We start from the raw sequence: 20,751 nt of genomic DNA, 5'->3' as shown, positions 1-20,751 counted from the left end.
CACGGTACAAGTGATGCATTCACTGATGTTAATGATCAGCCCTAAAGCTGATCCTTAACACAGTCCTCTGTTAGGGCAGCGGAGGGCTATTGTATAATAATTAATCCACAAATCGGGCTGCATGTCCCGGGTTGACTGCAATACATGAAAGTGATGGATGCAAATTGATGCCTCCTAGACTAATTTCGTAATTGCAGGATAATGTTTTAAACAATGCTAACGACAATAAAAAAATATTTTGGTTTATTGATTACTTTGTTTCATAAACGGTTATAGAGCAGGATTAGTTCACTTTGTGTGTCCATGTTGATTAATCCCATCCGCAGTGGAAGAAGTGATGGTAGAGGACTCAGATTTTACCAACTGAAGCCTGTAAACATCAGTCCCATTTAAGTAAAGTAACTTTTATCATTGCCGCACAGCAAGAAGGTCCTGAGTTCAATTCCACCATCAGGCCGGGGTCTTTCTGTGTGGAGTTTGCATGTTCTCTCCGGGTACTCCAGCTTCCTCCCACCGTCCAAAGACATGCAGCTTGTGGGGATAGGTTAATTGATTAATCCAAATTGTCACTAGGTGTGAATGTGAGTGTGAATGGTTGTCTGTCCCTGTGTGTTGGCCCTGCGACAGACTGGCGACCTGTCCAGGGTGTACCCTGCCTTTCGCCCTATGACAGCTGGGATAGGCTCAAGCGCCCCCCGCGACCCTGAAAAGGATAAGTGGAAGTGAATGGATGGATGGATGGATGGAACTTTTATCATTCAAATATAATCAAGTAAAGAAAATGTTTGTCATAACATGTTCCTTGAAATTGACATTATTATTATTATTATTATTATTATTATTATTATTATTATTATTATTATTATTATTATTATTATGCCATACATTAATATGTATGGGCAGCATTTACTGTCAGAATTCATATATATATATATATATATATATATATATATATATATATATATATATATATATATATATATATATACTACTTTTAGTAGTTAATAGTTTTACTATTACTAATATAGTAATAATAATAACTATTATTACTATATTATTATCGGAGATGATGGTGGTAAAAAAGGGGTGGAAGCAGAGATTTTCATTGAGAGTGAGCAGGATGGACAAGAAAAGAAACAGGTATGTCACTGGGATAGCTCAGGTTGGATTTCCGCGGTTTGGATACAAATTTAGAGAGGCATGGTTTAGTGAAGTGGAGGGATAGTGGATCTATTGGACAAAGGATGTCCAGTATGCCCATAATCAGTATGGAGCTACCAGGCAGTAGGAAGAGAGGACGCCCTCATTGTCACGTGATTTGACACGGAAGTCATTTGTGTAAAGCGCAGACTGGTGAGTAGCTGCAGTTGACGGTAGGTCAGCCCTGTGGTAGGTGGCTAGTGAGCAGTTTTGTGAACAAACGTTACCGTCAGCGTAGACCAAGATATAGCAAGCTTCGTCTTGTTGCCAGCTCTGTCAGTCTTTTGGCCGAGGTTGCCGAGCTGTCTTTCTCCGGTGTGATCATGGACAGCGGCAGGACGTAGTCAGTAAGGTAAGACAGCTAACTCATACTAAGCTCGCTTGCAGCCAAAGTTCACTGTAGCAGCACTCTATATCGCTGTCTACATATCAAACGAATTTGATATTTATCAGAAAATTCCAGCAAATGCATTACCAAGTGAAACAGCATTAAAAGTAGTTACTAAGTTACGAGTGACACATGTAAACTTTAAACTTAAATAAAGTACACGTACAGTAAATGCTCTAATCTACATTTCACCACTGGTCCTGTCAGTGCTCTCATCAGTGAATTTGCGCATTGTATGAGTAACAATACTTTATTCCAATAACCATCGGAGCAGAGAGGGGGCATTGTGATTATAATCAGTGACTAGTGTTCACTCGTGCTAAGGGGTCAAGGCAAATATCAACATTACATTAATAGCCAGCATTAATTAATTATGACCTAATTACCTATTAGTAACTGAATTAATTTACCCCCCAAAATAAAAAATGCCCAGAGAGTCACAGATTAATTTGACTTACGGTATATTTTGTTAATATTGGATTTGACTCACTCTCATGACTTATTTTTCCTTATACTTTTACTTCCACATCTGTGTACATATTCTCCCTCAGCTACAGCTCCACTCATGCTTCCTGTGTCATACCAGTCCCAGCCATGATAGAGCCTGTGGTTGATCACCAGAAACGCTTTCAGGCTGCAGTGGATGTCATCCAAAAACTCCCCAAAAACGGTACATGGAATCTTTCAGTCATTGCTGGTTCCACGTAATTGAGGACTGTTGAGCAATCACATATATTGTGTTACTATTGTTACAATAGCATATATGTAGGTATTTTATTTGTAGGAATGAACTGTACCAGAAACACATGATCCAAGATCCTTGACTAGAGATCCAAAAGGAGAATTCCGAGTGTCCTGCCTCCACAGAGCACGTGCTCAGTAGAGATTTAGCCGAGTTTCATATTTGTCGTGTGCATCTTTTTTGTCATACTCTCAGTATTTCTCATTTTCCCAAAAATTCTCATAAATAGTTTCACCTGCGCTCATTTAAAAGAAAAAAGTTTCACAGCACCAGTTTAAAAAGTTTACAATTTTGCAAAAGTTTCAAATGGATTCACTATTGGATGAATTTTTGATAGTAAATCATGTTTTGAGATAGTATTTATTATATGAACTACACTTAGTGCCGCTCTTAACACGGTATAATAGAATTAATTACACGGGGGAGGACAGTGTTCATTCTGTAAAATTCAGTTGAACACATTTTGCATACAAGTTGACTAAATATTTCCTTAAATGTCTTTTCAAATTCCCTCCCCCTCATGTCCACCTGCTTTGGTGACTCCTCGTGAATAAGTGACGTGAATGTGGTGATAGTCCAGCCTAGAAGTAATAAATGCATGAACTAATTCTTTATTATCATTTTGACAGGATATTTCTAACTTTAGAGATGTTGCACAAATGGAAGAAAGCAGTCCTACATATTTGTTTAATATGTGCGTTGAAGGACATGTCCTGTTAAAAAAAAGACTCCAAGGTTCCTCACAGTGTTCCTGGTAATGCCATCCAGAGTAAGAATCTGCTTAGATACCATATTTCTAAGAGTTTTAGGGCCGAGTACAATAACCTCAATTTTATCCGAATTTAGAAGCAGAAAATTAGAGGTCATCCAAGTCCTTGTGTTTAAGACATTCCTGTAGTTTAACTAATTGCTTTGTGTTATCTGGCTTCATGGACAGATAAAACTGCTATCTGCATAGCATTGAACATGTTTGCAATGCCTTCTAATAAAACTACCTATGGGAAACATGCATAAGTAAACAGAATTAGTTCTAGCACTGAACCCTGTGGAACTCCATAATTAATCTTAGTGCTTGAAGAGGACTCTCCAATTACATGAACTAATTTGAGTTCGTTAATGCAGCGCAGTACCTTTAGTACCAACAGCATTCTCTGATTGCTGTAATAAAACATTGTCATCAGCATTACTTAACGCTGCACTGTGCTCTAGCAGAACAAACACACAGAGTCCACTTTCAGAACTTATAAGATCATTTGTTACCGTCACTAAGCTGTTTCTGTGCTGTGATGAGCTTTGAAACCTGTATGAAACTTAATAAATTAATAAATCATTCCTCTGTAAATAAGTTAGGTGTTTTACAACTACATTCAAGAATTTTTGAGATAAAGGAAGGCTGGCAGCTGGATCAAGTAATCGCTTTTTAACTACTGCCAGTTGGAAGGCAAGTGGCTGATTAATAGAGTTAGGTTGATCATATTTAAAATTGAAGCATCAATTATTAGGCAATTCCTACAATCTGAGGAGCTTGGAAAGAAAAGTGTCTGGACTTGTTTAAGTTTCCTTGAAGACGTTTCACCTCTCATCCTAGAAGCTTTGCCAACCAGACCAAATAAATGGAACTGAAGAAGTCTCCAGAAGAAATATTTGATTACACTCAAGAAAAGGATGTCAGTACTCGGAACAAGGAAACTCAGGATATTGCATTATATGATCTGATATCCAGCAGGTTGTACAGACAGGTAGTACATGTCTGTACTACCTGCTGGATAACCAGTGATTTTAACAAAGAGTATTTATCATTTCTCCATTTTCTTTCTATTTTGTATGTATTGCTGCACATAAAAAAGGGCTGTATTTTTTTAAATGGACCTTGATTATAAATTGATGTAGTATAGTTTGGTGTCCAGTCCTGATGAGTGGAGAAATAAACCTGACAAATAGTTGTGCTGTTTTGTAGGCTCCTACCGGCCTTCCTATAAGGTCATGCTGCGCTTCTACAGTCTGTACAAGCAAGCAGTGTGTGGTCCCTGTACAGTGCCTCGGCCTGGCTTCTGGGACCCAGTGGGCCGCTACAAATGGTGGGTGTGTGTATACACATGTGCATGCCAAAAAATTCAGTAATTCAATATTTTGTGTCAGTTAATTAATACAGTGAAAATTTAATTTTGAAATTTTCTGTTTTAATATTAATCATTATTGCCGACCACAAAAAATATCAAATATTATAATATTTCATTTAATTTTTAAGGAATTACTATTTAAACAGTATAAATGGGTCAGTGATATAAAACCCGAATTTTCCATCCACCAGCTTTTCTTTTTAATTACTCTTTTTAATTTTTAATTTCTTTTTAAATAAAATCTACATTATCTACATTATTATTATCTACATTAAGCACCTTTCAAATATTTGGACCCACTTTAACAACGAATCAATGACTTCTTGGTAGACGCATCATGAAAATGATGCAAATAAATAAATAAATCAGGTCATTTCACTTTGATGGTTATGCATTGATTATACATTAATGATTTGTTTATTTGTAAATATTTTAATCTGCTTTACCAGATATCACTGCCAGGCAAGCTCAGACCAAATCAACAAAAGTCAGTGTTGTTAAACTATCTGAAACAAGTCGATCTGAATCACTTTAACAAAAGTCATTCTGTGGCTGTAAAATTTTGCTCAAGGTCAAGGTCACATTTGTCATTTTATGGGCAATAGAATTTGAGTTGTGCTAGATCATGAGCCAATATGAGCTACTGTGTGATTGATATTCTGATTTAACAGTTTTAATCAAGTGAGTTTTTTCTGTAAATTGCCCACAATTATAGTGAGTGGGCAAATGTTGCATTATAGAACAAAGGCATGATGTCTGTATTTTTTTATTTTTTTTAAAAGGAAAATACTGTGATTCAAAACATTACACATTACTGAAAGACAGGAGGAAAATGAGTTTTTGCTCCCCCTGTGTATCCACCAGGGGGAGCAGGGATAATTGAAGCTTGTTCATTTACAGCTTCCATTTTAAATTTGCTTAAAGCTTCTATAATTATAGCAGAATTATGATGTTGAATGTTCCATTAAACAGAATCGGGTTATACAGATTCTGCCTTGCAGCAAATAAAGGAGATCTTGTGCACACCGAGTCTTTAAATAACATGAACATTTTTTTGTGAGCAAACAAAAACTGTTGAAAAATGTTTATTTTACCAAAGTTGCCACATGTAGGGTTTTCCTCACTACATTTGGCAAGTTCTGTTGAAACAACCAGTTAAAATCAATCTTTGACTCACTGTCCTGCCTTTTAAATATAAATAAGTGTAGTGACCTTCATACATAGACATTCCATACAGTACTGCAAAAACTAAATACATTCATTTTTTGGCAGTCAGTAAAAAACATCCAAAACAAATCCGCTCATGTGGGTGGCCGCATGGCCAGCGGCACAGACAAATCAGTTCAGGCAGGCGACTGTTTGGCCAGCGGTGGCACCGGTGCTGATCTGGAGGGCAGCACAAGAGATGCTGCACTGTAGACCGGCGGAGATGATGGGATGCCTCTAGCAGCTTGGCAGGTTACTGGCGGCGTGGCTTGGCATAGCCCTCTGTTGGAGACAGAGCAGGACCAGCAGGCGTGGGAACCTCTGGCTGAGGCGAAGCAGAGCACTCGGCTGGCTCTGGATGCTGTGGCTGGAGCTCAAGTTGAGGACTGGGCCGCCTTTCCCTTGGCACCGTAACAGGTGGAAGAATTGGCCGGACCTTAGCTGTCCCTACCTGAGGAACAGGTACGGGTGCAGGGACAGGTTGGGTCTCAGGAACAGGTGAGGGCAGGGCCCAAGCCGCCCTGGGAGCAGGAACGGGCTGAGAGACAGGTGTGGATATAGAAACAGAATGACAGGAATAATCGGATTTAAAGGTGCAGGTGTCCTTAATGACAGACTGACATGGTGGAGCATTTTTTTGGAAGCAGGTTGATGATGAACATTTATCTGATAGTCCAGTCCAGGTTTACAACAAACAGTCAGTGGCTCTTTAGCTGAGCAAACAGAAGTCTTAATCTGTCTTAATTTGTGGCAAGCAGGAGGGAAAAAGTCAGTTTCACTCACAACTGGAAGTTGCTGCTCTGAATGAGAAGAACTGTGGTGGCGAGAGCCTTGCCTCCTCTTGGCGGTGACAGTAGGAACGCTGAATGACGGAGCCTCTGCACCACGGCGAGGTGGTAGCGCTAGTGAGTGAGGTGGCAGGTGGAGGAGCGAGGAGCGGAGAGGCGAGAGAGTGAGAAGATCGGCGGGTGACACCCACTCACCATGGCAAAGGCTGGCGTACAGGCGAGGCAGCAGGTGGAGGACCACGAGCCGAGCCAATCCGATCCAAGTATCCACTAATGGAAGAAAGGCTTTCTTCCCAGTCTTTGGATTGGAAGCCAGAGTCCCCAAAGAGAACCCACACTAACATGGGGAAAACATGCAAACCCCACACAGAAAGGCCCCAGGCAGGTGGTGGAGTTGAACTCTGGACCTTCTTGCTGTGGCTTTAAAATATTTCATTTTGCATGTAATAAAAATGGAGTATATGAAATTTTACAATTTTAAATGAAATAATAAAAGAAATTCAATTTTTCTGATATGTTTTTTATGCACTTGGAAGTCGCTGTAGTCAGGTTAGTTTTTGGTGGCAGACACACACTTTGAAAAAAGCAAAAAACAAAAAAACAAGCCAAGTAATCAAGTCACTTAAAAATAACAAAGGAAATAGTCTCGCATTAAAAATCTTGCTAAAATTTGAATTTTAGAAGTTTTTTTGTCCAACTGATTAATAACGTCTTTCTTTGTTTTATGTTGTTAAGTAAATTGCCGATATTAAAATTACTGATATTGTCTACTAATTACAAAGTTACTAATAATTGTAATTCCAAAGTTAGAAAACATTTTGATAAGATTTTAACCACATTGTCATCTGATATGCTGTCGTCAAGTGTATTTCTTCCAGTGACTCAAAAGTTGTTTATCTGTGTTAGGGATGCATGGAACCAACTGGGAAAAATGAGTAGTGAGAGCGCCATGGCTGCCTATGTGGACGAGATGAAGAAAGTTGCACAGGAGGTACATTTATTTTATACATGTAAAGAAGCAAATTCACACAAGTTAATTAGAGGCTTCCCAAACAGCCTGCTTTTGTTTAGCTGTTTTTTTTTAGCTGCTACAAGGGAAGGATTTGGTGCTTTATGTCAAACAGACAAGAAAATTGCATAATAAACACTTTTCCAAAGACAATATGAAAACATTGAAATTTACCAAGCAATCCAAGTAAAGTAATTGCATATACAACAGTTATTTATCAAAACAATTCAAATGAATGCAGTTATTTAAAAATAAAGTGCAAAACAGACAAAAACTAACTGAGACATACAGTATGTGTGCACCGATCTCAGTGCATCATGCTTGAAGACAATTGTATGGTGTCTCTCAGTCAGAATGCGGGGTTCTAAATAATGTGACAGGGTATGTTTTTTACCCTTTAATAACAGTAATATGACATTTCACCGTAAATAATAATACAGATATGTTGTTTTTGAACTCTTACCTTACTGTTGGATGAAGAATGAGATGAACTTCCACAGTAGCAACTGTTACACAGTGCAGCACTCTTTTCCTCCAGCCAACACGAGACTACATACATAACAGGGCAGCAGACACAGAGCAGGTGGGTGGGACACACAGCAGCAGGCAGCTTTCCCATTGGTTGAAACATACTGGAGCCTGTTTATTCTGATTGATTGGGCAGGCTGTCCATCTTTCCTCACCTCTATCGTTTCTTAAAGAGGTACCCTCATTTTATGTGGGTTAAACAATGTATGTTGAAACTGGATGCAAGAATAAACAATTAGCTGAGACGTTACCACTACTTTGGCTCTAGTTATCTGGTAATAAGGAGTAACAGTCCCATACCAGAGTTAATAGAATGGACTGGGATTTTTATAGCACTTGTCTTTTCTCACTGATCACTCAAAAATCTGCTTCTGTTTAAATGTCTCAGGGACTTGCAGTGAAGTAATGAATCTCCTGATCTCTAAGTCTTCTTATGTCCCTGTAGGTCATTGACACCATGCCCATTGATGAGAATACAGCCTCACTCTTCAAATACTTTGAGCCTCTCTACCTGTTCATTGATGACATGCCCCGACCTCCAGAGTCACTGCTGAAACTCAGAGAAGGTCAGTGATTACGTTCTGTGTAATGAGGCACTTACAGGTTTGGGTTAAAAGGTTCAGCTACTGAGAATCTAATAAGTTATTAAGTACTAATGGCTTCCTATCTGAAGCCATTAGTACTTCGTTTCAAATTACACACTATCATTTGTTTCATGGTGTTGCAAAATACACTGTTTACGGCAATATTATTTCATCGGGGCACAGAGGATACCAGCATGGCCAGAACCAGTTAGCTCCAAACAGAAGGACCAGTCAAAACAAATCGAGCACCTTATTTCTAAACGAGTGGCTACCTCTGTAGCATGGACATGGTTTGGTTATGAAAAGTCTGACACGGACCAGAAAACTGTAATCTGCAAATTATGGCGCAAACCGGTCCCCACCACAGACTCAAACACGACAAACCTCTTTAACCACCGACGCAAGAATCACGTGAAAGAGTGTGGAGAGAGTTTATGGATGAGAAGCAAAAAAGAGCCGACAGGTGCTCAAATTAAACCTTAGACTCAAACATTAGAGCAGGCCTTTCCCCGCAGCACGCCGTGTACTAAATACTAGTTTAATTACATACTTACCGTTACAACTTATGTCTAAAATTGTATAGTTTAATGCATTGGTCAAAACACTCAACTCCAGATACATGATGCCCAGCTGAAAACACTTCAAGTCGAGTTGTCCAGGATTCACAGAATTGACAGAAAATGCAATATTTGGTGACATATATCGTTATTGGGATGAGAAATGTTTTATATCAGGAAATGAGATTTTGGTCATATCGCACAGCCCTACTTTGAAAACCTGTGGCCCTAATGCATAACCAAATAAATAGCTTTAATAAAAACACCTCTAGTGACTTCTGCATGATTCTCAGGGTGTATGTTACCGTATGTCAGCATGTCAGGAGTACCATATGTAATGGTATGTAAGGATCTGATACCTCTGGCCTAATTTTGACTTTTGGGGGGAAGCTTTGTCGAATTTATGACGTAATCTACGTGAGTGACGTTGTTCCTAGCATGTATGCTAGTGCTGGTGCATTATGTGTTAATTATTGTGTGGTCATGTTTCGGTGTTTTATTTGTGGTCCCAGCTGAAAAAAAAGAAAATACTTGAAATATTTTTATTAAAATTTTTTCCCCTCGTTCATTGTTGTCGTCATTTTTTGCGGGGATGCAAACATATTTGTCCCTCTAGTACTTTTCCATTCCAATAGTTTCTCCCTCTAGGAATTTGCTGACATTTGTGGATCCTTATATTGATGCTATGATTATTATTTGTTATTATGAGGCGATGATTGGTATTCTTTTCCTAAGGAATTAAAAACCGGCGAAAAAGTAGCTGGAAATGCACAGGAGGACTCAATGGTGCTGAACAGGCTAAATACAATAGTTGCGGGTTGTACGGACCTGACATGACATGACAGACTAGTGCTTCTGCCTTGTAGCTAAAGTTGTAAAATGTAGCTGTGCAAATTGTGGACTTTAATAAGTCAAACTTTAGACTTGACACGGTCTCGGTCTTAATAAAGTGAACAGTGAGGGAGCGAAGTCTGGTCTCTGTGGATCCTTTAATGCCTCCACTGTAAGTACAGTGGGGTTATGTGGTTATTATGGATATATCATCATATGACCGGTTCAGGTGTTAAAAGCTTTCACCCAAATTTAACAGTGTCAAAGGTAAACTGTCTGGCAGACAGGCAGCTCTCGGACACTTGGGCTGGACTCTAAATCAATTATAAACCAGTTATAGAGCGAAACCTTTGTTCACATACAATCAATCCTTGATCTGATCACAGATCGTCGTTGTATTTTCCTTACAAGTGCTCGTCCTGCTCACTTCTCCCACAGTGGGGTACTGGACCTGGCCTTTCTCACTAATCCTTCGACATTAACCTGGACCTCTAGTACAGGAATCGGCTAATTGTATTAATTCGATTACATTTCTTTAATCAGTTGTCTTTTTCTACTTCAGAGCTTGTGGGAAAATCTGGTGTATTATGTCATATTTAAGCAGAAAAGTCTCAACTGCTTACAAAAGCTTTTAATCTGTACGTGATGGTGTAGACAGTTAAATCTCTGAATTTATTAAATACTAAATAAATGTAAATAATTATCTGTGTATTATAAACTGAAGTGAAGAATCAAGTTCTGTTTTGCCATTTTCACTTAAAAGATTCCACAAATGATTTTTTATTTTTTCTATTAGGGCTGAAAATGTGTTTCCTGTCATGATGTTGGTTCCAGCAAAATGCCTGTTAAACCCAGAAAACCAACACAAACACGAATACATTTGATTTTACTTGCAGCTGAATCTGCAGTGTTGGAGGTTATGCCGCTCACCAGTGATTCAGAAAGTGAAATTTTCTCTGATTCAGTGGATTCGTTGGAGCTCCATAACGTCAAGGTGTGAGGCACATCTGCCAGTTAATAACACAATGTCTTAATTTTAAGAAAACATTAACTAACTGAATTAACTGTGTCTGCTCACAGACCCGGTCAGACAGCTTTTATAATGACCACGTGCCCCTAGAGTCCTCTCCAGCTCAAAGCCAGAAGCAAGGCCGAAAGGTTGGGGCAGGTCAAGGTGGAGAAGGAGCAGAGGATGGGATGGCTCCAGACAGGAGGAGTCGGCACACTGGGCAAGAAACTTCTCAGCGTGATTGGAGAGAACGTAAGCTGCTATGTAATTTCTAAAAGCGTTAATTTTATTATTGGATAAACCGGGTGGCTGTAGCTCAGGAGATCGAGCAGGTCATCTACTAATCGGAAGGTTGGTGTTAGATCCCTGGGTGGCCCCCTGATCCGGGGGGCAAGACACCAATGCATCCATTGGAGTATAAATTTGTGAATCACACACATAGATAAAAAGGGTTCGTGTGCCCAGGCTTTGTGGCGTGTTGTCTGGTCATGCACCTTTGTTGTGGCGAATCCTGTCGTTCAGGAGAATCCTGCAGCAGCTTTCTGCGCTGTAACGATAGGTATAAATGAAATACCCATCGTTGCAATGAAATAACATCTTATCCTAAAGATTGTTATAATAAATCAATGAATAAAGAGACAGTTGAAGTGTTATGGTCCACAGGTGCTCCACAGGGAAGTCTGGGGTGGTCCCCAGGTGGTGGAAGTGGGCATGGACGTGGAGGAGGGCACGGTTCAGAAGGTGGTGCAGAGATGCTGCATCAGGCTCACCTACAACAGCAGATCATCCTGGCTCTTCAGAGGCTCAGAGAGGACATGAGGAGTGTGATGGACAGATTGGAAGTGTTGGAGAGGCTTGCTGCCACACACGTAAGCTTTCCTACGTCCCAACACTTCAAGTGTACTTTCTTTACCGTAAAATGTAAAGGATAAAAGCTCTTAATTACAGGCTTACAGGAAATTACATACCTGAAGTTTGGAAGTCATTTCAGTTTACTGCTGTGTTGTGTGTGGCAGGCTCACAATTCAGACTTGAGATCACACCTGCAGTGTTCACCACAACAGGTACCAGGCTCTGATTGTACTCATCAAAGAATATCGTCCTATCATGCATGCTCATGTAAACAAACATGTGGTCACAGGCTTTTTTCTCACGTGCTGTGGGATTTTGCCCCCCACCCCTTAGGAACAGATGTCGTGGCCGTTTGACATGTCTGGGCAGACTGTCGTCTTTTTGCTGCTGTGGCCTTTTGTTGCTCACGGTCTGGTCTACCTGCTGAGGAAGAAAAGTCGCATGTCTTCATGAAGCAGCTGATATTCAACGTAAGACCAGTGAACAAGTCCACAATATCTGTGAAGGAGTTTAATGGGGAGAAGTTATCCTCTACATCATTATGTGATTTGATGCTCACCATGGATTCATCCTTCAAAAATATCACGTCATTTACGAGCATCCTATAAATGTGTTATATATGATTCTTGGCACATTTTTCAATAACTGTAATAAAATATTGTTCAATATTTGTTGGATCTCCCTTAAGCCTTCCCACTCTGGGTGCCCCAGGATGTAGTGCCTTAGTCGTAGGCAGAGGTGACACAGAGACCCATACAGGTATGAAACAGGTAGAGGAGTCTAGGTGGTATGCTTCAGTCGGTTTGTATTGCTACAAACAGAGACAGTGGAAGAATCGCCCTTCTATGTGCAGTTCTGTAGGTTCACAGTGTAATTCACATTTAAAGTGAATTACACTGTGAACCTACAGTCTTACTGGAAGTGTCTAAAGAACCTTAGATCACTCAAAAAGTTTGCAATATGAGCTACTGTGTGATTGATATTCTGATTTAACAGTTTTAATCAAGTGAGTTTTTTCTGTAAATTGCCCACAATTATAGTGAGTGGGCAAATGTTGCATTATAGAACAAAGGCATGATGTCTGTATTTTTTTATTTTTTTTAAAAGGAAAATACTGTGATTCAAAACATTACACATTACTGAAAGACAGGAGGAAAATGAGATTTTGCTCCCCCTGTGTATCCACCAGGGGGAGCAGGGTTAATTAAAGCTTGTTCATTTACAGCTTCCATTTTAAATTTGCTTAAAGCTTCTATAATTATAGCAGAATTATGATGTTGAATGTTCCATTAAACAGAATCGGGTTATACAGATTCTGCCTTGCAGCAAATAAAGGAGATCTTGTGCACACCGAGTCTTTAAATAACATGAACATTTTTTTGTGAGCAAACAAAAACTGTTGAAAAATGTTTATTTTACCAAAGTTGCCACATGTAGGGTTTTCCTCACTACATTTGGCAAGTTCTGTTGAAACAACCAGTTAAAATCAATCTTTGACTCACTGTCCTGCCTTTTAAATATAAATAAGTGTAGTGACCTTCATACATAGACATTCCATACAGTACTGCAAAAACTAAATACATTCATTTTTTGGCAGTCAGTAAAAAACATCCAAAACAAATCCGCTCATGTGGGTGGCCGCATGGCCAGCGGCACAGACAAATCAGTTCAGGCAGGCGACTGTTTGGCCAGCGGTGGCACCGGTGCTGATCTGGAGGGCAGCACAAGAGATGCTGCACTGTAGACCGGCGGAGATGATGGGATGCCTCTAGCAGCTTGGCAGGTTACTGGCGGCGTGGCTTGGCATAGCCCTCTGTTGGAGACAGAGCAGGACCAGCAGGCGTGGGAACCTCTGGCTGAGGCGAAGCAGAGCACTCGGCTGGCTCTGGATGCTGTGGCTGGAGCTCAAGTTGAGGACTGGGCCGCCTTTCCCTTGGCACCGTAACAGGTGGAAGAATTGGCCGGACCTTAGCTGTCCCTACCTGAGGAACAGGTACGGGTGCAGGGACAGGTTGGGTCTCAGGAACAGGTGAGGGCAGGGCCCAAGCCGCCCTGGGAGCAGGAACGGGCTGAGAGACAGGTGTGGATATAGAAACAGAATGACAGGAATAATCGGATTTAAAGGTGCAGGTGTCCTTAATGACAGACTGACATGGTGGAGCATTTTTTTGGAAGCAGGTTGATGATGAACATTTATCTGATAGTCCAGTCCAGGTTTACAACAAACAGTCAGTGGCTCTTTAGCTGAGCAAACAGAAGTCTTAATCTGTCTTAATTTGTGGCGAGCAGGAGGGAAAAAGTCAGTTTCACTCACAACTGGAAGTTGCTGCTCTGAATGAGAAGAACTGTGGTGGCGAGAGCCTTGCCTCCTCTTGGCGGTGACAGTAGGAAACGCGTGAATGACGGAGCCTCTGCACCACGGCGAGGTGGTAGCGCTAGTGAGTGAGGTGCAGGTGGAGGAGCGAGGAGCGGAGAGGCGAGAGAGTGAGAAGATCGGCGGGTGACACCCACTCACCATTGGCAAAGGCTGGCGTACAGGCGAGGCAGCAGGTGGGAGGACCACGAGCCGAGCCAATCCGATCCAAGTATCCACTAATGGAAGAAAGGCTTTCTTCCCAGTCTTTGGATTTGGAAGCCAGATGCCCCAAAGAGAACCCACACTAACCATGGGGAAAACAATGCAAACCCCACACAGAAAAGGCCCCAGGCAGGTGGTTGGAGTTGAACTCTGGACCTTCTTGCTGTGGCTTTAAAAATATTTCATTTTGCATGTAATAAAAATGGAGTATATGAAATTTTACAATTTTAAATGAAATAATAAAAGAAATTCAATTTTTCTGATATGTTTTTTATGCACTTGGAAGTCGCTGTAGTCAGGTTAGTTTTTGGTGGCAGACACACACTTTGAAAAAAGCAAAAAACAAAAAAACAAGCCAAGTAATCAAGTCACTTAGAAATAACAAAGGAAATAGTCTCGCATTAAAAATCTTGCTAAAATTTGAATTTTAGAAGTTTTTTTGTCCAACTGATTAATAACGTCTTTCTTTGTTTTATGTTGTTAAGTAAATTGCCGATATTAAAATTACTGATATTGTCTACTAATTACAAAGTTACTAATAATTGTAATTCCAAAGTTAGAAAACATTTTGATAAGATTTTAACCACATTGTCATCTGATATGCTGTCGTCAAGTGTATTTCTTCCAGTGACTCAAAAGTTGTTTATCTGTGTTAGGGATGCATGGAACCAACTGGGAAAAATGAGTAGTGAGAGCGCCATGGCTGCCTATGTGGACGAGATGAAGAAAGTTGCACAGGAGGTACATTTATTTTATACATGTAAAGAAGCAAATTCACACAAGTTAATTAGAGGCTTCCCAAACAGCCTGCTTTTGTTTAGCTGTTTTTTTTTAGCTGCTACAAGGGAAGGATTTGTGCTTTATGTCACAACAGACAAGAAAATTGCATAATAAACACTTTTCCAAAGACAATATGAAAACATTGAAATTTACCAAGCAATCAAGGTAAAGTAATTGCATATACAACAGTTATTTATCAAACCAATTCAAGATGAATGCAGTTATTTAAAAATAAAGTGCAAAACAGACAAAAACTAACTGAGACATCAGTATGTGTGCACCGATCTCAGTGCATCATGCTTGAAGACAATTGTATGGTGTCTCTCAGTCAGATGCGGGGTTCTAAATAATGTGACAGGGTATGTTTTTTACCCTTTAATAACAGTAATATGACATTTCACCGTACAATAATAATACAGATATGTTGTTTTTGAACTCTTACCTTACTGTTGGATGAAGATGAGATGAACTTCCACCAGTAGCAACTGTTACACAGTGGCCAGCCACTCTTTTCCTCCAGCCAACACGAGACTACATACATAACAGGGCAGCAGACACAGAGGCAGGTGGGTGGGACACACAGCAGCAGGCAAGCTTTCCCATTGGTTGAAACATACTGGAGGCCTGTTTATTCTGATTGATTGGGCAGGCTGTCCATCTTTCCTCACCTCTATCGTTTCTTAAAGAAGGTACCCTCATTTTTATGTGGGTTAAACAATGTATGTTGAAACTGGATGCAAGAATAAACAATTAGCTGAGACGTTACCACTACTTTGGCTCTAGTTATCTGGTAATAAGGAGTAACAGTCCCATACCAGAGTTAATAGAATGGACTGGGATTTTATAGGCACTTGTCTTTTCTCACTGATCCACTCAAAATCTGCTTCTGTTTAAATGTCTCAGGGACTTGCAGTGAAGTAATGAATCTCCTGATCTCTAAGTCTTCTTATGTCCCTGTAGGTCATTGACACCATGCCCATTGATGAGAATACAGCCTCACTCTTCAAATACTTTGAGCCTCCTCTACCTGTTCATTGATGACATGCCCCGACCTCCAGAGTCACTGCTGAAACTCAGAGAAGGTCAGTGATTACGTTCTGTGTAATGAGGCACTTACAGGTTTGGGTTAAAAGGTTCAGCTACTGAGAATCTAATAAGTTATTAAGTACTAATGGCTTCAGATAGGAAGCCATTAGTACTTCGTTTCAAATTACACACTATCATTTGTTTCATGGTGTTGCAAAATACACTGTTTACGGCAATATTATTTCATCGGGGCACAGAGGATACCAGCATGGCCAGAACCAGTTAGCTCCAAACAGAAGGACCAGTCAAAACAAATCGAGCACCTTATTTCTAAACGAGTGGCTACCTCTGTAGCATGGACATGGTTTGGTTATGAAAAGTCTGACACGGACCAGAAAACTGTAATCTGCAAATTATGGCGCAAACCGGTCCCCACCACAGACTCAAACACGACAAACCTCTTTAACCACCGACGCAAGAATCACGTGAAAGAGTGTGGAGAGAGTTTATGGATGAGAAGCAAAAAAGAGCCGACAGGTGCTCAAATTAAACCTTAGACTCAAACATTAGAGCAGGCCTTTCCCCGCAGCACGCCGTGTACTAAATACTAGTTTAATTACATACTTACCGTTACAACTTATGTCTAAAATTGTATAGTTTAATGCATTGGTCAAAACACTCAACTCCAGATACATGATGCCCAGCTGAAAACACTTCAAGTCGAGTTGTCCAGGATTCACAGAATTGACAGAAAATGCAATATTTGGTGACATATATCGTTATTGGGATGAGAAATGTTTTATATCAGGAAATGAGATTTTGGTCATATCGCACAGCCCTACTTTGAAAACCTGTGGCCCTAATGCATAACCAAATAAATAGCTTTAATAAAACACCTCTAGTGACTTCTGCATGATTCTTCAGGGTGTATGTTACCGTATGTCAGCATGTCAGGAGTACCATATGTAATGGTATGTAAGGATCTGATACCTCTGGCCTAATTTTGACTTTTGGGGGGAAGCTTTGTCGAATTTATGACGTAATCTACGTGAGTGACGTTGTTCCTAGCATGTATGCTAGTGCTGGTGCATTATGTGTTAATTATTGTGTGGTCATGTTTCGGTGTTTTATTTGTGGTCCCAGCTGAAAAAAAAGAAAATACTTGAAATATTTTTATTAAATTTTTTCCCCTCGTTCATTGTTGTCGTCATTTTTTGCGGGGATGCAAACATATTTGTCCCTCTAGTACTTTTCCATTCCAATAGTTTCTCCCTCTAGGAATTTGCTGACATTTGTGGATCCTTATATTGATGCTATGATTATTATTTGTTGTTATGAGGCGATGATTGGTATTCTTTTCCTAAGGAATTAAACCGGCGAAAAAAGTAGCTGGAAATGCACAGGAGGACTCAATGGTGCTGAACAGGCTAAATACAATAGTTGCGGGTTGTACGGACCTGACATGACATGACAGACTAGTGCTTCTGCCTTGTAGCTAAAGTTGTAAAATGTAGCTGTGCAAATTGTGGACTTTAATAAGTCAAACTTTAGACTTGACACGGTCTCGGTCTTAATAAAGTGAACAGTGAGGGAGCGAAGTCTGGTCTCTGTGGATCCTTTAATGCCTCCACTGTAAGTACAGTGGGGTTATGTGGTTATTATGGATATATCATCATATGACCGGTTCAGGTGTTAAAAGCTTTCACCCAAATTTAACAGTGTCAAAGGTAAACTGTCTGGCAGACAGGCAGCTCTCGGACACTTGGGCTGGACTCTAAATCAATTATAAACCAGTTATAGAGCGAAACCTTTGTTCACATACAATCAATCCTTGATCTGATCACAGATCGTCGTTTGTATTTTCCTTACAAGTGCTCGTCCTGCTCACTTCTCCCACAGTGGGGTACTGGACCTGGCCTTTCTCACTAATCCTTCGACATTAACCTGGACCTCTAGTACAGGAATCGGCTAATTGTATTAATTTCGATTACATCTCTTTAATCAGTTGTCTTTTTCTACTTCAGAGCTTGTGGGAAAATCTGGTGTATTATGTCATATTTAAGCAGAAAAGTCTCAACTGCTTACAAAAGCTTTTAATCTGTACGTGATGGTGTAGACAGTTAAATCTCTGAATTTATTAATACTAAATAAATGTAAATAATTATCTGTGTATTATAAACTGAAGTGAAGAATCAAGTTCTGTTTTGCCATTTTCACTTAAAAGATTCCACAAATGATTTTTTATTTTTTCTATTAGGGCTGAAAATGTGTTTCCTGTCATGATGTTGGTTCCAGCAAAATGCCTGTTAAACCCAGCAACCAACACAAACACGAATACATTTGATTTTACTTGCAGCTGAATCTGCAGTGTTGGAGGTTATGCCGCTCACCAGTGATTCAGAAAGTGAAATTTTCTCTGATTCAGTGGATTCGTTGGAGCTCCATAACGTCAAGGTGTGAGGCACATTTGCCAGTTAATAACACAATGTCTTAATTTTAAGAAAACATTAACTAACTGAATTAACTGTGTCTGCTCACAGACCCGGTCAGACAGCTTTATAATGACCACGTGCCCCTAGAGTCCTCTCCCAGCTCAAAGCCAGAAGCAAGGCCGAAAGGTTGGGGCAGGTCAAGGGGAGAAGGAGCAGAGGATGGGATGGCTCCAGACAGGAGGAGTCGGCACACTGGGCAAGAAACTTCTCAGCGTGATTGGAGAGAACGTAAGCTGCTATGTAATTTCTAAAAGCGTTAATTTTATTATTGGATAAACCGGGTGGCTGTAGCTCAGGAGATCGAGCAGGTCATCTACTAATCGGAAGGTTGGTGTTAGATCCCTGGGTGGCCCCCTGATCCAGGGGGCAAGACACCAATGCATCCATTGGAGTATAAATTTGTGAATCACACACTTAGATAAAAAGGGTTCGTGTGCCCAGGCTTTGTGGCGTGTTGTCTGGTCATGCACCTTTGTTGTGGCGAATCCTGTCGTTCAGGAGAATCCTGCAGCAGCTTTCTGCGCTGTAACGATAGGTATAAATGAAATACCCATCGTTGCAATGAAATAACATCTTATCCTAAAGATTGTTATAATAAATCAATGAATAAAGAGACAGTTGAAGTGTTATGGTCCACAGGTGCTCCACAGGGAAGTCTGGGGTGGTCCCCAGGTGGTGGAAGTGGGCATGGACGTGGAGGAGGGCACGGTTCAGAAGGTGGTGCAGAGATGCTGCATCAGGCTCACCTACAACAGCAGATCATCCTGGCTCTTCAGAGGCTCAGAGAGGACATGAGGAGTGTGATGGACAGATTGGAAGTGTTGGAGAGGCTTGCTGCCACACACGTAAGCTTTCCTACGTCCCAACACTTCAAGTGTACTTTCTTTACCGTAAAATGTAAAGGATAAAAGCTCTTAATTACAGGCTTACAGGAAATTACATACCTGAAGTTTGGGAGTCATTTCAGTTTACTGCTGTGTTGTGTGTGGCAGGCTCACAATTCAGACTTGAGATCACACCTGCAGTGTTTCACCACAACAGGTACCAGGCTCTGATTGTACTCATCAAAGAATATCGTCCTATCATGCATGCTCATGTAAACAAACATGTGGTCACAGGCTTTTTTCTCACGTGCTGTGGGATTTTGCCCCCCACCCCTTAGGAACAGATGTCGTGGCCGTTTGACATGTCTGGGCAGACTGTCGTCTTTTTGCTGCTGTGGCCTTTTGTTGCTCACGGTCTGGTCTACCTGCTGAGGAAGAAAAGTCGCATGTCTTCATGAAGCAGCTGATATTCAACGTAAGACCAGTGAACAAGTCCACAATATCTGTGAAGGAGTTTAATGGGGAGAAGTTATCCTCTACATCATTATGTGATTTGATGCTCACCATGGATTCATCCTTCAAAAATATCACGTCATTTACGAGCATCCTATAAATGTGTTATATATGATTCTTGGCACATTTTTCAATAACTGTAATAAAATATTGTTCAATATTTGTTGGATCTCCCTTAAGCCTTCCCACTCTGGGTGCCCCAGGATGTAGTGCCTTAGTCGTAGGCAGAGGTGACACAGAGACCCATACAGGTATGAAACAGGTAGAGGAGTCTAGGTGGTATGCTTCAGTCGGTTTGTATTGCTACAAACAGAGACAGTGGAAGAATCGCCCTTCTATGTGCAGTTCTGTAGGTTCACAGTGTAATTCACTTTAAATGTGAATTACACTGTGAACCTACAGTCTTACTGGAAGTGTCTAAAGAACCTTAGATCACTCAAAAAGTTTGTTATTTTTATTTTGTTTTTATTTTAAGAAATCCTGTCTGGCAGCGTTTGCAGTCAAAATTATGAACATGTTTCTTTCCCAAGATGATTTCCATAAATTCTCTTTTGGCTTCTCTTGTTCATATGATTCTTTTTATGTGTTTGTTTTTTCATTTCTATTAGTGTTATTTCAGTTATTATATATGTAGTATGACAAGGTCTAAGGCGGGAAAAAAGTTAAGGTGGTATGGGCATCTCACAAGGGCGCATCCAATGCAAAGTGTTTCGAGGCCAAGAGA

General features: G+C 40.4%; 2 protein-coding genes and 1 pseudogene across 3 annotated transcripts; 2 read left to right on the top strand and 1 right to left on the bottom strand.

Moving 5' to 3' along the window:
- Positions 1–1,326: 1,326 nt before the first annotated feature.
- Positions 1,327–12,482, top strand: acbd4 (acyl-CoA binding domain containing 4). The gene is made up of 10 exons (XM_026177576.1): positions 1,327–1,552; positions 2,140–2,258; positions 4,288–4,408; positions 7,351–7,435; positions 8,427–8,547; positions 10,850–10,947; positions 11,034–11,214; positions 11,626–11,831; positions 11,979–12,026; positions 12,148–12,482. The coding sequence occupies exons 2-10, from the start codon at positions 2,183–2,185 to the stop codon at positions 12,265–12,267; spliced, it is 1,056 nt and encodes a 351-aa protein (XP_026033361.1). The 5' UTR covers positions 1,327–1,552; positions 2,140–2,182; the 3' UTR covers positions 12,268–12,482.
- Positions 5,345–8,401, bottom strand: LOC113027779 (vegetative cell wall protein gp1-like). Of its 2 annotated transcripts, none has more exons than XR_003273132.1 (2): positions 6,440–7,058; positions 5,345–6,194 (listed from the first exon to the last, which is right to left on the bottom strand). XR_003273132.1 is itself a non-coding variant. In XM_026177577.1 (2 exons), exons 1-2 carry the CDS (start codon positions 8,082–8,084, stop codon positions 5,910–5,912), a joined length of 453 nt encoding a protein of 150 aa, XP_026033362.1. In that variant the 5' UTR covers positions 8,085–8,401; the 3' UTR covers positions 5,345–5,909. The 2 variants fall into 2 exon arrangements, 1 of the variants encoding a protein (XP_026033362.1); XM_026177577.1 differs by lacking the exon at positions 6,440–7,058 and adding an exon at positions 7,917–8,401.
- Positions 12,483–14,594: 2,112 nt separating the features above from the next.
- LOC113027776 (acyl-CoA-binding domain-containing protein 5-like) lies at positions 14,595–20,187 on the top strand (annotated as a pseudogene).
- The last annotated feature ends 564 nt before the right edge of the window (positions 20,188–20,751 follow it).

Source organism: Astatotilapia calliptera, chromosome 8 (assembly GCF_900246225.1).
Source record: "Astatotilapia calliptera chromosome 8, fAstCal1.2, whole genome shotgun sequence".
Lineage (NCBI taxonomy): Eukaryota > Metazoa > Chordata > Actinopteri > Cichliformes > Cichlidae > Astatotilapia > Astatotilapia calliptera.
This window is presented reverse-complemented; position numbering and strand designations above follow the sequence as displayed.